Raw genomic sequence first — 11,542 nt, forward strand, 5'->3', positions numbered from 1 at the left:
CATGTAAGGCAATGACATTAATGAGACTCTGAAAAATGTGTTGGGGGTAGCGGGTCTTGGAGTAAAGAAAACATTAAAAAGTATGTGGTCTGTGGAAACAAGAACGCCTGGTGTCTGGCCTGGTTCAAAGCGCTCCCTAGCATTGCAAGCCCTGGCTCTGTCCCGGATAGGCAGGGCCAGTGTCCCACGGCACTGGAGGCCAGGGGAGGTCTCCCTGGACAGTGTCCTCTGAGCTGCATCCATTGGGCAAGGTGAGTCAGGGCCCCTCGTGGCTGCACGTGTGCCACCCATGTGCTCCGCAGGCCAAGAGCCCGCAAAGGAAGCGGCGGCCTGGCTTGGGTTCCCGGCGAACCTAAGTGGGCATCTGAGGGTGTATGGGGGTGGTTCACCGAGGACAAGGCTGGGGGGGGGGGTCAGGGGCGGGTTCCCACGGCCTGGTCTGGCGTGCAGACGAGTGCGTGCGCAGTGTCAGCCACCTAGGCCCGTGCCGTGCGGCCTTCCGGTCACGGTGCGGGCAACCGAAGCCTCGGGACATCCCCCCACAGCCACAGCCCCACGCGCCGGGGCACGCGTAGCCCTAGATTGCCGCGGCCCAGAGACCAGGGCGGAGTGGGGGCGGAGCCTGGCCTCGGGACCATCCGCTGATTGGCCACTTGTGGCGGGGGCGGGGTGCAGGAGGCCAGACGCCAGCGCTGGGCAGGTGGGCTCAGGACGCATCGCGCGAGAGGGCCCAAGGCAGGCGCAGGAGGTACCATCCGGAGCCAGAGCTTGGGCCACTAAGGGAGGACCCGGAGACCTCGCCCCGACGCGAACAGCCGCGTTCGCCTGCGGGAGAGGGCGAGGGAGGAGCCAGCCCTAAGAAACTTCTCCTCCCTCCGGGAGAGGAGGTGCAGTGTCGAACCGTGCGGGCTTCGGGAGAACTTGGAGCTGCTGAGCCTTAGGGCGGCGTTCAAGGCCCCCTCCTACACGCGCGCTGAGCTGAGCTAGCGGCGCCTGGCGAGGAGCAAGCAGCGGTCCTTTCCACGAGGGTCGAGCTGCAGGACCGCAAGCAGCTCGGAAGGCCACTGCCGGGTGCGCAGCCCCTCTACCCTGTCTACGGCCACCCACTTGAGGGCTGGAGAAGGAGGCAACGTAAGGGACCAGGCGGGTTCTCAGGCTGGTGGTCACCTCCAGAGGACCCTCTGAGTCTGCGGGGTCCGTTCCTTCATTCCCGGAGTCGTCCTCCTCTCACCCGCCCGCCACCCAGAGCGGAGCTCTAGGCGGGGACACCCCCGCATTGGACGTCCCCAAACCTCCGTGCACCTGGCTCAACCGGAGTCCCCGGTGTCGGGGCAGGGCAGGGCCGCCGGCGGCGAGCCGGAGCCAGCCCAGCGCCCTGGCCCCGCCGAACCCTCGGAGCCCACCCATGGGGCTCCGGCTCCGCGTACCTCTTCGCCGGGCCGTACTCAGCCCAGCTCCGAGCGCTGCGCGCAGGAGGATCCGTACTCAGTGACCCTGGAACCCCCGCAGACGCCGGGAGACTCGGGGGCGGGAGCGGCAGGCGGTTCCCCGCATCTCCAGGAGCTTTCAGGCAGCCCTCCAAGCCGTGCTCGGGGCCCGGCCCGCTGTTCCCAGGTAAGGGAGACACCCCAGTGGAACGGGGGAGCTAGTTAGGTGGAGTGGGGAAACCGGCTGGGCAGAGGAACGCAAGCTGGGTGACGCTGGCTTTTCATGACCAGGGAAACTTAAACTGAACCTACTACGTGTCCCGATGCTTTACCCACGTAGAGAGTTAAGCTCACAAGAGGCCTAGCCTACATCAGGTGGTTTCTAGCCTCTTGCATAGCCCAGGGAACAGGGTTTATTGAGCTCTTGTGTGCTCCATTTGTTTCCAGGAGCTTTTGTTAGATCAAGAGCCAGTCCATTTTAAAAGGAGGCAACAGAGGCACTCACCTTCCCTAGACTTAACCTCCTTTGCAGGACCACCCTGGAGGAAGAAAGATCAGGACTCACCTGCCTTGAGTCTCCTGAGCTTCGGAGCGTTTTCTTGCAAGATACCCTTGCCATAAGGGCTTCCTGTAGTCAGCTGGCCAGTGTGTGTGGGCCTCTGACAGGCCACAATTTCCTGCCCATCCCTGCAACCAGTCCCACGAGAATGAGGAAGGGACCTTCTGGGAGCTAGGACAGGGTCTGGAGCCATGGCCTGCTTTGGAGTCTCTAATTCAGGTTCCACCTAAGCCCCAGAGGGACAAGATGGGGTCCCCACAAGTCCTCCATTGGGCTGGGAGCAGTCAGGTGGCCCACGGCTACTCAGAGAGACTGCCCTAAAGAAAAGAGCCTTGTGTTGATTGGAAAGGTTTCTGGGTACCTGACCAGGCTGGGTTTGTTTCTACCTGATGTTTAAGAGGGGTGAGCTGAGTGAGCAGACCAATTCACTCAGAGTTGCTGGGCTGGCACAAAGCAGAACTAGTTAGCCAGAAGCAGATTCCCTCTGCTCTCTGCCCTCCTGAGCTTCCCAGGATGGGAAAGGTGGCTTTGTAAAGCTCCTGGGACTCACCAGAGTGTGGGGGAAGAGCCAGGACTACAGTGTGTGTCCCAAGAGGCTGTGGTTGTACAGCCGGGTGGTGTGGTGAACCTGGTCTGGGGGCATGTGCAGTGGGGTGGTGTGGTGAACCTGGTCTGGGGCATGTGCAGCCGGGTGGGATGGTGAACCTAGTCTGGGGGCATGTGCAGTGGGGTGGGATGGTGAACCTGGTCTGGGGGCATGTGCAGTGGGGTGGGATGGTGAACCTGGTCTGGGGCATGTGCAGCCGGGTGGTGTGGTGAACCTGGTCTGGGGGCATGTGCAGTGGGCTGGTGTGGTGAACCTGGTCTGGGGCATGTGCAGCCGGGTGGGGTGGTGAACCTGGTCTGGGGGCATGTGCAGTGGGCTGGTGTGGTGAATCTGGTCTGGGGGCATGTGCAGCCGGGTGGTGTGGTGAACCTGGTCTGGGGGCATGTGCAGCCGGGTGGTGTGGTGAACCTGGCTCTGGGGTGCACCCAGGGAACTCATTCAGACTCATTCAGTTGTCCTTAGCCATCTGACCTGCCCAGCTTCCGTCAAGCCCTGGGTCAGACCTAGGGAAAGTGAATGGCCCACAGTTTGCACTACCTGCCTGCGTGCTGGCTGGCAAGGTATGCAGAGTCCTGGGCAGAGTGCCCATCCCATCTGCCTGGAGGGAGAGAGGAAAAGGGACTGTAACAGGAGTCACAGCATCATTCCCTGCCCAGTGCCACCTAGGGCTTCACTGAGTCAGAGCTGTTTGGAGAAGACTCCAGTTTAGGCCACTAGAGGGGTGGGGGTGGCTCTTTGTAGAGGTGAGAGGTCAGGTTTTACAGCTGAGGAGCCTACTTGTAATCCCAGCCAGGCATCTGCTGTGTGGATTCAACCTTTCTGAGAACCAGAGTCCCCATCTATCCTCTGGAAGGCTCCTCATTGGAACAGGGCAGCCCCTGCATGACGGATGCCTGCTGGTGGTGGGTGCTGTCCCTGGGGGACAACTCCACTCCCAGCACCGTGCTTACATTCAGGTCCCTATCCTTACATACAGTTTCCCACTTCTCTAAGCCGCCAGGATGGGCTGCTGGGAAGGGGAGCCTGCTCTGTGCTGCCTGTCCTGCACTTTTGGGGCCACCTCCCATCAAAAATGTGCTTTTCTGCCCAGGTCACTGGGGGCTGTGGCAGCTGCCCACTGGTGAAATTCTAATCCTAAGGCCCTTATGTCCTCCCCCCTTGAATGCATACCTAAAGCAGACTGTGAGTCTATGCTTTGGGGCTGCAGCACTATGCACACAGAAGGTGTTCAATAAATGACCCCTGAATGAGAGAAATTGCAGATGCCTCTACCATCAGGCTCACCCACCCTCTCACTCCCCTCCCCATAACCTCACTCTGGGGTTTGGGATCTATCCATTCCCACCGTGGGGTTAGCCAGGCTAGAAACAGAGGGAGATGGGCAGGCAGCAGGGGAGACTCTGTCCCCAGGGCCTTAGGGCTTCCCTCAGCGCCTCCTGTAGGGTGGAGTCAGAGGCCCTGTCACCTGGCTTCCAGGTATCTGGGTGTCTCACGTAGCCCCACGTGGCTCAGGCCATGTGAAAAGCCTAGGTCTGTTACAGATAGCCTTGGGTCCTCCTCTGTCTCCACCCCTCTCTGATCCTCTGTCTCTAATTTCTAATGCCCTGCCCTGCCGTCTCCCTTGACGCTTCCTCTTTCAGACTCTCCTGGCTCTCACTTCCTTCATGCCTCCTCTCTCACACCTTCTTTTCTGACTGCCTGCCGCCCTGACCTCCTGCTTTCAGTCATTGTGTATTGTGAGGTCTGGATTAGAAGATGGGGCAAGGAGGCCCCAAAGCAGGAAGCAGACTGCATCCCTGGTGACTGCTGGCTCGAGCCTTCCCCTCCCATCTAGAGAGGGGGGCTCCATCAACAGCCCTCCTCCCTGCAGAAGGACTGGGGTGGGTGCCTCTGGGGACCAAAGCCACACTTGGGACCTTCAGCAGGACTGGGGGGTGGGATCCTTATCAGCACAGCCAGGGGCCAGGCAGGTAGACTGGATGAAGGGAGGAGGTCTCCTAGCCAGAGTGGGGCTCGGGGACAGGAGTGAGAGGGTGGGTGAGCCTGATGGTAGAGGCATCTGCAATTTCTCTCATTCAGGGGTCATTTATTGAGCACCTTCTGTGTGCATAGTGCTGCAGCCCCAAAGCATAGACTCACAGTCTGCTTTAGGTATGCATTCAAGGGGGGAGGACATAAGGGCCTTAGGATTAGAATTTCATCAGTGGGCAGCTGCCACAACCCCCAGTGACCTGGGCAGAAAAGCACATGCATGATGGGAGGTGGCCCCAAAAGTGCAGGACAGATAGCCCGGGGCAGGCCCTCCTTCCCAGCACCTTGGCTTCTCTGTGCTTCTGTGTCATCATCATCTACCTTCTCAGTCACTGAGGATTGGAGCAGATGTGTGCCTGGCACTCACAGCACTGTGACATATATCAACTGCAGAGCAAATGTCATTGGTATTATTATGGCACGTGCCTTGGCTTGGCCCAGGAGTGATGGTTCCAGGGCTAGGCCTGGGTCCACATTGTGCCGAGCTGGCCAATTGTGCATGTGTCTGCCATTCATTCTTGGAGGTCATGTTGCGGACTGTGAGCTGGGAGAATTTACACCATGGAAATTGATGAATGATACTGAACAAGCTTTTTTGTTTGTTGTTTTTATTTTTGTTTTAGGAGACAGGCTTTCTTCGTGTAGCCCTCGCTGTCTTGGAACTAGCTCTGTAGACCAGACCAGGGTGGCCTGGAACTCACAGAGAACCACCTCCAAGCAGGGCTTTTAGGAAAATGGAGGACCTCAGGCAGGCAGGCAGGCATGAGCAGAGTGGGTGCATGCCTGGAGACTTGCACCCAGGAGGATATCACTTAGCCCTGGTGGCCGTCTCAGACCATGGCCCCATGGTAGTCTCATGATGAGGCTGTGGGCAGAGCTTCAGTGTGTGCCTTGCCTTTGTGCAGCAGAGCTTGCTCGGAACAGATGCATTTCAAGAAGATGCCCCTTGTGTGGGGATTCAGCCCCTCCTGGCTTACTCAAGCTGTGTTTTGTGCAATGCTCAGCCTACACAACCTGTGGTGGCCAGCCAGGAGCACAGTGTTTCTCTGCAGGCCTGTGTCGATGCGCAGTTCTGGGGTTAGCAAGCTGTCCTTTGTATGTGTGAGTTGCGAGGGGAGGACCAAAGCCTTTAGAGAGGTGGCATTTGGGATGGACTCTGTGACTAGAGGAGAAGAGTGTTCTGGGGAGAAGTTGATGGTAGCAAAGGTGTGGAGGCATAGCTCAGTCTAACCTGGGCCTGGGGGACCCTAGGGTGCTGAGCCGACAGAAGAAGGGGTGTTGAGAACGGCCCCTCGGTAACCCTGCTGGAGCAGAAGTATGTGTAGGTCCACTGAGATCGCAAGTCCGAGGCTTTTTAAAATCTTTTCCATGAGACTGAGAAGCTCCCATAGAAAGTTTTGGGTTTTCCTCCAGAATCTCAGTCCCTGGAGTCATGAGGCTTGAGTCCCCTTCCCCCCATTCAAGCTCAGGTTGCTCAGAGGCAAAAGTTATTGAAGCCAGTGGTGGGCCGTATGTGAGAAGGAGCCCACATTGATGCAAATCTTGGGTCCAGGGTATATCCAGGGAGGTGACTAGGGGGTTGGCAGGAAAGTGGCCTGCACTCTCCTCCTTGTTAGAGCTGCAGAGCCATGGGAACCGTTTGTTTAAGAAATGTAGGCTGTCAGCTGAGCCATATACGAGGAGACGCTGGATCCAGGCGGTTGTGGAGCAAGGAGCGGGTGCTGTAACAGAAGGCTGCCCCCTAGTGGTAGTTGCTGCTGTGTGGAGCCCTGTGCCACAGTTGAGTTGTGCGGGGAGAGTGAGGCTTAGAGGTGAAGCTTCCTGCCCAGTGAGCAGCAAAGCTGTGACCCTGTGGTTGGTCCTGTGCTCAAACATGTGAGGATGGATAAGTGAGCAAGTTGAGAAGAGGAGTAAAAAGATCAGAGGTTGTGGATGAATGAACGAGGGCGTGGCTCCAACCCTGAGGTCCCTCAGGAACCCTGGCCAATGGCTTCTATTTCACACCAGAGAGCAGAGACGTAGGGGCCACAGAGGGGAGGCCGAGAGCCCCCTGACACCCGCCTCCTCGCTTCTGCCGCAGCCCCGAGCCATGATGAAGACCTTGTCCAGTGGGAACTGCACGCTCAGTGTGCCTGCCAAGAACTCCTACCGAATGGTGGTGCTGGGCGCCTCGCGTGTGGGCAAGAGCTCCATCGTTTCCCGATTTCTCAATGGCCGCTTCGAGGACCAGTACACGCCCACCATCGAGGATTTTCATCGGAAGGTGTACAACATCCACGGGGACATGTACCAACTGGACATCCTGGACACCTCTGGCAACCACCCATTCCCTGCCATGCGCAGGCTGTCCATCCTCACCGGTAAGGCGATTGAGGGGACAGGACAGCTGGTCTGCACTTCTGTTTAGGGAAGTTGCTTCTTGCCAGACAAGTGGTGGTGGGGCCCACAGCACCATCTACCTGTGGCTGCCCTGCCACTTCAGATCAAGACCCTTAGTGACTGACATTCTTTAACAGCCATGGGCCTGGCCCTTGCTTAGAGCTTGGCATGTGTTTACCCTTCACAGCTAGCCCACGGGACAAGTGTTGGCTGTCATTTTACAAGGGGGAAACTGAGGCAGAGAGGTTAAGTGCCTTCGCCCAGGTGGAGGCACAGCTCATGACTGCTGTTGAGGGACCTGCCCTGTGGCTTGTCTGCCCTGCTGGGAGCAGCATCTGGAGCAGGGCAGGAGCGAGGGCCACCGGGGGCTTTCTGGGCTGTTGTGGTTGTTCCTGAAGCCAGTCTTTAGTTTATCCATGTCTCTAGTGTGACCACTGTGGGCGCCAGCCATGCCGTGAGCTGCATCCCTGGACAGAGACAGGAGCAGGGAGCACCAGGAAAACAACCCTCAAGGATTGGGGCAATAACTCAGGAAAGTTGCTGTTTAAGAACAAGGACCAGCATTTGATCCCCAGCACCCACACCAAAGCTGAGTATGGTGGTGAGCACCTGCTGTTCCAGCACTGGGGAGGCAGAGACGGCAGGATCCATGGGCCTTGCTGGCCAGCCAGCCTAGCCTGATCAGCAATCCTAGATCAGTGAAAGACTCTCAAAAAATAAGGTGGATGGTGCCACAGGAACAACACACAATGCTCGTCGACACATGTGCACACAGTCACAAATACAAAAATGACAATTTATAAAACATTTCCGTTGAGAGCCCCACATACTGCCCCCTTTCTTTCCACTTGGGCTATTTTAGATCCCTGTGCTAGGCTGCCTTCTGGCCATGGAACTCCCTCTTCAGGTCACCTTTTCTGTCCCAGACTGCTCATGGGGCCCCCTCCATCCCAGATTTTGAGAGGGAGCATCTTGCTTAAGGAACCCAAGGTGGGCCTGGGTTCGAATCCTGAGCCTGCCTCTGTAGCATAGTGGTGTCATTGTCAGGGTCTTTGTGACCTTGCTCCACATGTGGCTTTGAAGACAGGAGGGTGTAGGGCAGTTCCTTGCAAAAGGTGAGTGTCGTGTGGGAGAGCTCTTCCTGTGTGGGAGGGGATTGGATGCCTCCCCTGGTAGAAATGTGCATACGTCAGTGCTAATTTTCAATTACACAGGAGGTACAAAGGCCAACCTTCCATCAGATAGTGCTTATTAGGCACGCGTCCCCATCCCAGCCTCTGACTTACAGGTGGCCACGTAAACCCTTGCCAGCACCAGTGCATTGGCACTCGTTCTGTACCCTCTGAAGGCACGCACTTTCGTCTGTTTCCTGTGTGCTGCATTCCAAGCACGTCTGTCTGTTGCTTTGCTTGCTCACCAGCCCAGGCAAGGCCTCATTTTCCAGCCTGGTTCTGGGTACAAGAGATGCTCAGGGCTGCCCATTCCCACCAGCTTTTCTGCAGCTGCTGGCCTGCTGGCTGGGCCGGGCTCCAATGCCCGGCATTTGCACTTTCAAATTTGGACACTTGGAGGATGAGGCTTGGCAGCAGGAGCCAGAGCATCTGGAAGTCGAGGCCCCATGTCATTCTTCACCCTTTGCTTACCTCACTAGAGACCAGTGTATGCAGGCCCAGGGGCAGGTGGGTGGGCTAGAATAGGGTGCTGTGCTTCTGAGTCCTACCCACTAGCTCATGCTGGGTGTGTGTTGTCACTGTAGGAGACCAAAATGTGCTTGTAGAGGCCAGAGAGGAGGCAACAGTCACAAGCTATTAAGCTCTGCCGGACCCAATGGCTGGCCCACTGTCTGCAAATCAGGGACCTCAGACCCACACTCAGGGCTGAAAGCTGAGGGGAAATGTAAAGATGGAAAGGTCTTGGAGGATGAAATTGTTGCTCTGTGGCGATTGACCTTGAACTGCAGCTGGAGGCTGCTTCACATACCTGTGACCCTTCCAGGGTGTGCCCGAATCGCTGTCAGACTTACGGCCCCGTTAGTGTGTTGCTGTGGATGTAGTGTGGTAGGTAGCCATTCCAGCTTTGATCTGGAAGTTCCAACTCCCGTTGAGGCTTCGGTAACTGTCACGCCTACAAGGCGGGGCCAAGGGAGGACCCTGAAGACCCGAGATCCGGATGCGCTGGCTCTCTTGGTTCCTGGACCCTGGACGCTGGAGGTAGACCAAGCAGAGTTCTCCAGAGAACACTGCCGGACTGTGCCACACCTTTCCCAGACCCTGTTACCTATCCCTTCACTTGTAAGTTACCCCACAAAATAAACCTCCCTTTTAATTACGTGGAGTGGCCTTAATAATTTCACCAATAATGTAGTGTGGGCCACGATCTCTTACTTATTGAGTGGTTCACCCTAGAATCAGAGAGTATATCCTATGTGCCAGGCATAGTCCAGGTGAGAGACAAATCAGGTCACAGATTCGGCCCAGCCACATTTGAGTTGTGTGACCTTGGGCAGGTTGTTTGCCTTTTCCGAGCTTTAGCTGGCTCACCCATAACAGAAAAATAATAAAATCTTCCCCATGGAGGTATTATGGAGTGCCAAGGAAACAGCAGGTGTGCACAGTGCTCTGCTCCCAGCAGGTGCCTGTTCTCATGAGCAGTTTTGATGCCTGACATGGCTGAGTGTGTGCTGCCCGCATGCGTTAGCTCTAATCACCCTCCTGCAAGGCAGCTTCATTCACATGATGTGGGAGGGGAAATCCAGGAGCTCGGAGATTAAATGGACCCTTCGAGGTCACACAGTTGCTAAGCTGAGGTAAGATGCAAACCCAGACCCCCTCTCACCAACACCCTCTGCCACATAGAGACACCAGTGCTTGCCGAATTCCTACTGTGGGGCAAGGTACTGGAGCCAGCTCTTGGTGTGGCTGAGTAAGTGCACAGTAGTTCTCTGAGAGTTATTGTGTAACCCCACAGGCATGGCTGGGCCCTCCACAGTCCCGTAAGGAAACAGGAGGAGGACTGCATACCTGAGTCCAGCTAGGTGTGCTGCACTTTACCTACAAGCCCCTCTGAGCCTTGACTCTCTTCCCAGGCAGATGCCCTGAAGAGCTTCCCAGTCAGGGTTTGCAGGCTTCCTAAGTGGCAGCTGATGGGACCGTGCTGAGGGGTACCAGGGCAGCTTGTCAGTTGATTGCCTGCCTCGTTCCCTCCACAGGAGATGTCTTCATCCTGGTGTTCAGCCTGGATAGCCGGGAGTCCTTCGATGAGGTCAAGCGCCTCCAGAAGCAGATCCTGGAGGTCAAGTCCTGCCTGAAGAATAAGACCAAGGAGGCAGCAGAGCTGCCCATGGTGATCTGTGGGAACAAGAATGACCACAGTGAGCTATGCCGCCAGGTCACAGCCATGGAGGCCGAGCTGCTGGTGTCTGGGGATGAAAACTGCGCCTACTTCGAGGTGTCGGCCAAGAAGAACACGAACGTGAACGAGATGTTCTATGTGCTGTTCAGCATGGCCAAGCTGCCCCACGAGATGAGCCCCGCACTGCACCATAAGATCTCCGTGCAGTATGGTGACGCCTTCCATCCCCGGCCCTTCTGCATGCGCCGCACCAAGGTCGCAGGTGCCTATGGCATGGTCTCACCCTTTGCCCGCCGCCCCAGTGTCAACAGTGACCTCAAGTATATCAAGGCCAAGGTCTTACGGGAGGGCCAGGCCCGAGAGAGGGACAAATGCAGCATCCAGTGAGAGGCAGGGACATTGGGGAGGGGACTTGGGCAGTGCCTTAAGGGAGGTGGCTGAGGATTCCCACTGCCCACATCCCACGGGGGCCCTAGGCATGTAAGCTGTGCTTGCTCTCCTGATTCCTAGCCACCTCCTGTGAGTCCTTATGTCTGTGGCTCCTTTGTGGTAGGACAGAGACACGTTTGGGGACATGTCAGCACTCAAGCTGAGACAAGCTTTCAGTATCATTAGAGTAGGAGGAATGCAGAAGGACCACGAGTCTTGCGTCAACACAAGATGCTCAGTACAAGTTACAGGATGAGAACATCCTAGCCAGATGTCCCAGCCAGATTCCCTGGTGGCCTCTGCTCCCTCTGCGTGGTCTCTATGCTTCTGGAGAAACTGCCCTCCTGGGTCTTCAACTCCTGCCCTCTGGCCCAGCTGTGTACACCCACCCCTCCAGTTTAGCTGCTGGCCACCCTGACATTGAGCAGAGGGAGAGGGAGAGGGAGAGGGAGAGGGAGAGGGAGAGGGAGAGAGAGTGAGTGTGTGTGTGTGTGTGTGTGTGTGTGTGTGTGTGTGTGTGTGTATGTGTGTATGAGAGAGAGAGAGAGAGAGAGAGAGAGAGAGAGAGAGAGAGAGAGAGAGAGAGAGAGAGAGGTGTCCATGTCCCTCAGACCACTGCCTCTTGGCTCCTCTCCCAGACTCCTCCATATGACATTGCTCTTTGTTTTGAAGTTGTTTCCTGTTCTGTTTGCAGTAGACATGAAGTCCTTGTATGGTAAGAGCCCAGTGACCTGCCTTTGGCCGGGCTCCCCAGTTCAC

General features: G+C 56.8%; 1 protein-coding gene across 1 annotated transcript; it reads left to right on the plus strand.

Moving 5' to 3' along the window:
• Positions 1-1,247: 1,247 nt before the first annotated feature.
• On the plus strand, positions 1,248-11,319 carry Rasd2 (RASD family member 2). The gene is made up of 3 exons (XM_059264267.1): positions 1,248-1,614; positions 6,705-6,984; positions 10,212-11,319. The coding sequence occupies exons 2-3, from the start codon at positions 6,714-6,716 to the stop codon at positions 10,739-10,741; spliced, it is 801 nt and encodes a 266-aa protein (XP_059120250.1). The 5' UTR covers positions 1,248-1,614; positions 6,705-6,713; the 3' UTR covers positions 10,742-11,319.
• The last annotated feature ends 223 nt before the right edge of the window (positions 11,320-11,542 follow it).

Source organism: Peromyscus eremicus, chromosome 5, assembly GCF_949786415.1.
Source record: "Peromyscus eremicus chromosome 5, PerEre_H2_v1, whole genome shotgun sequence".
Classification (NCBI taxonomy): Eukaryota; Metazoa; Chordata; class Mammalia; order Rodentia; family Cricetidae; genus Peromyscus; species Peromyscus eremicus.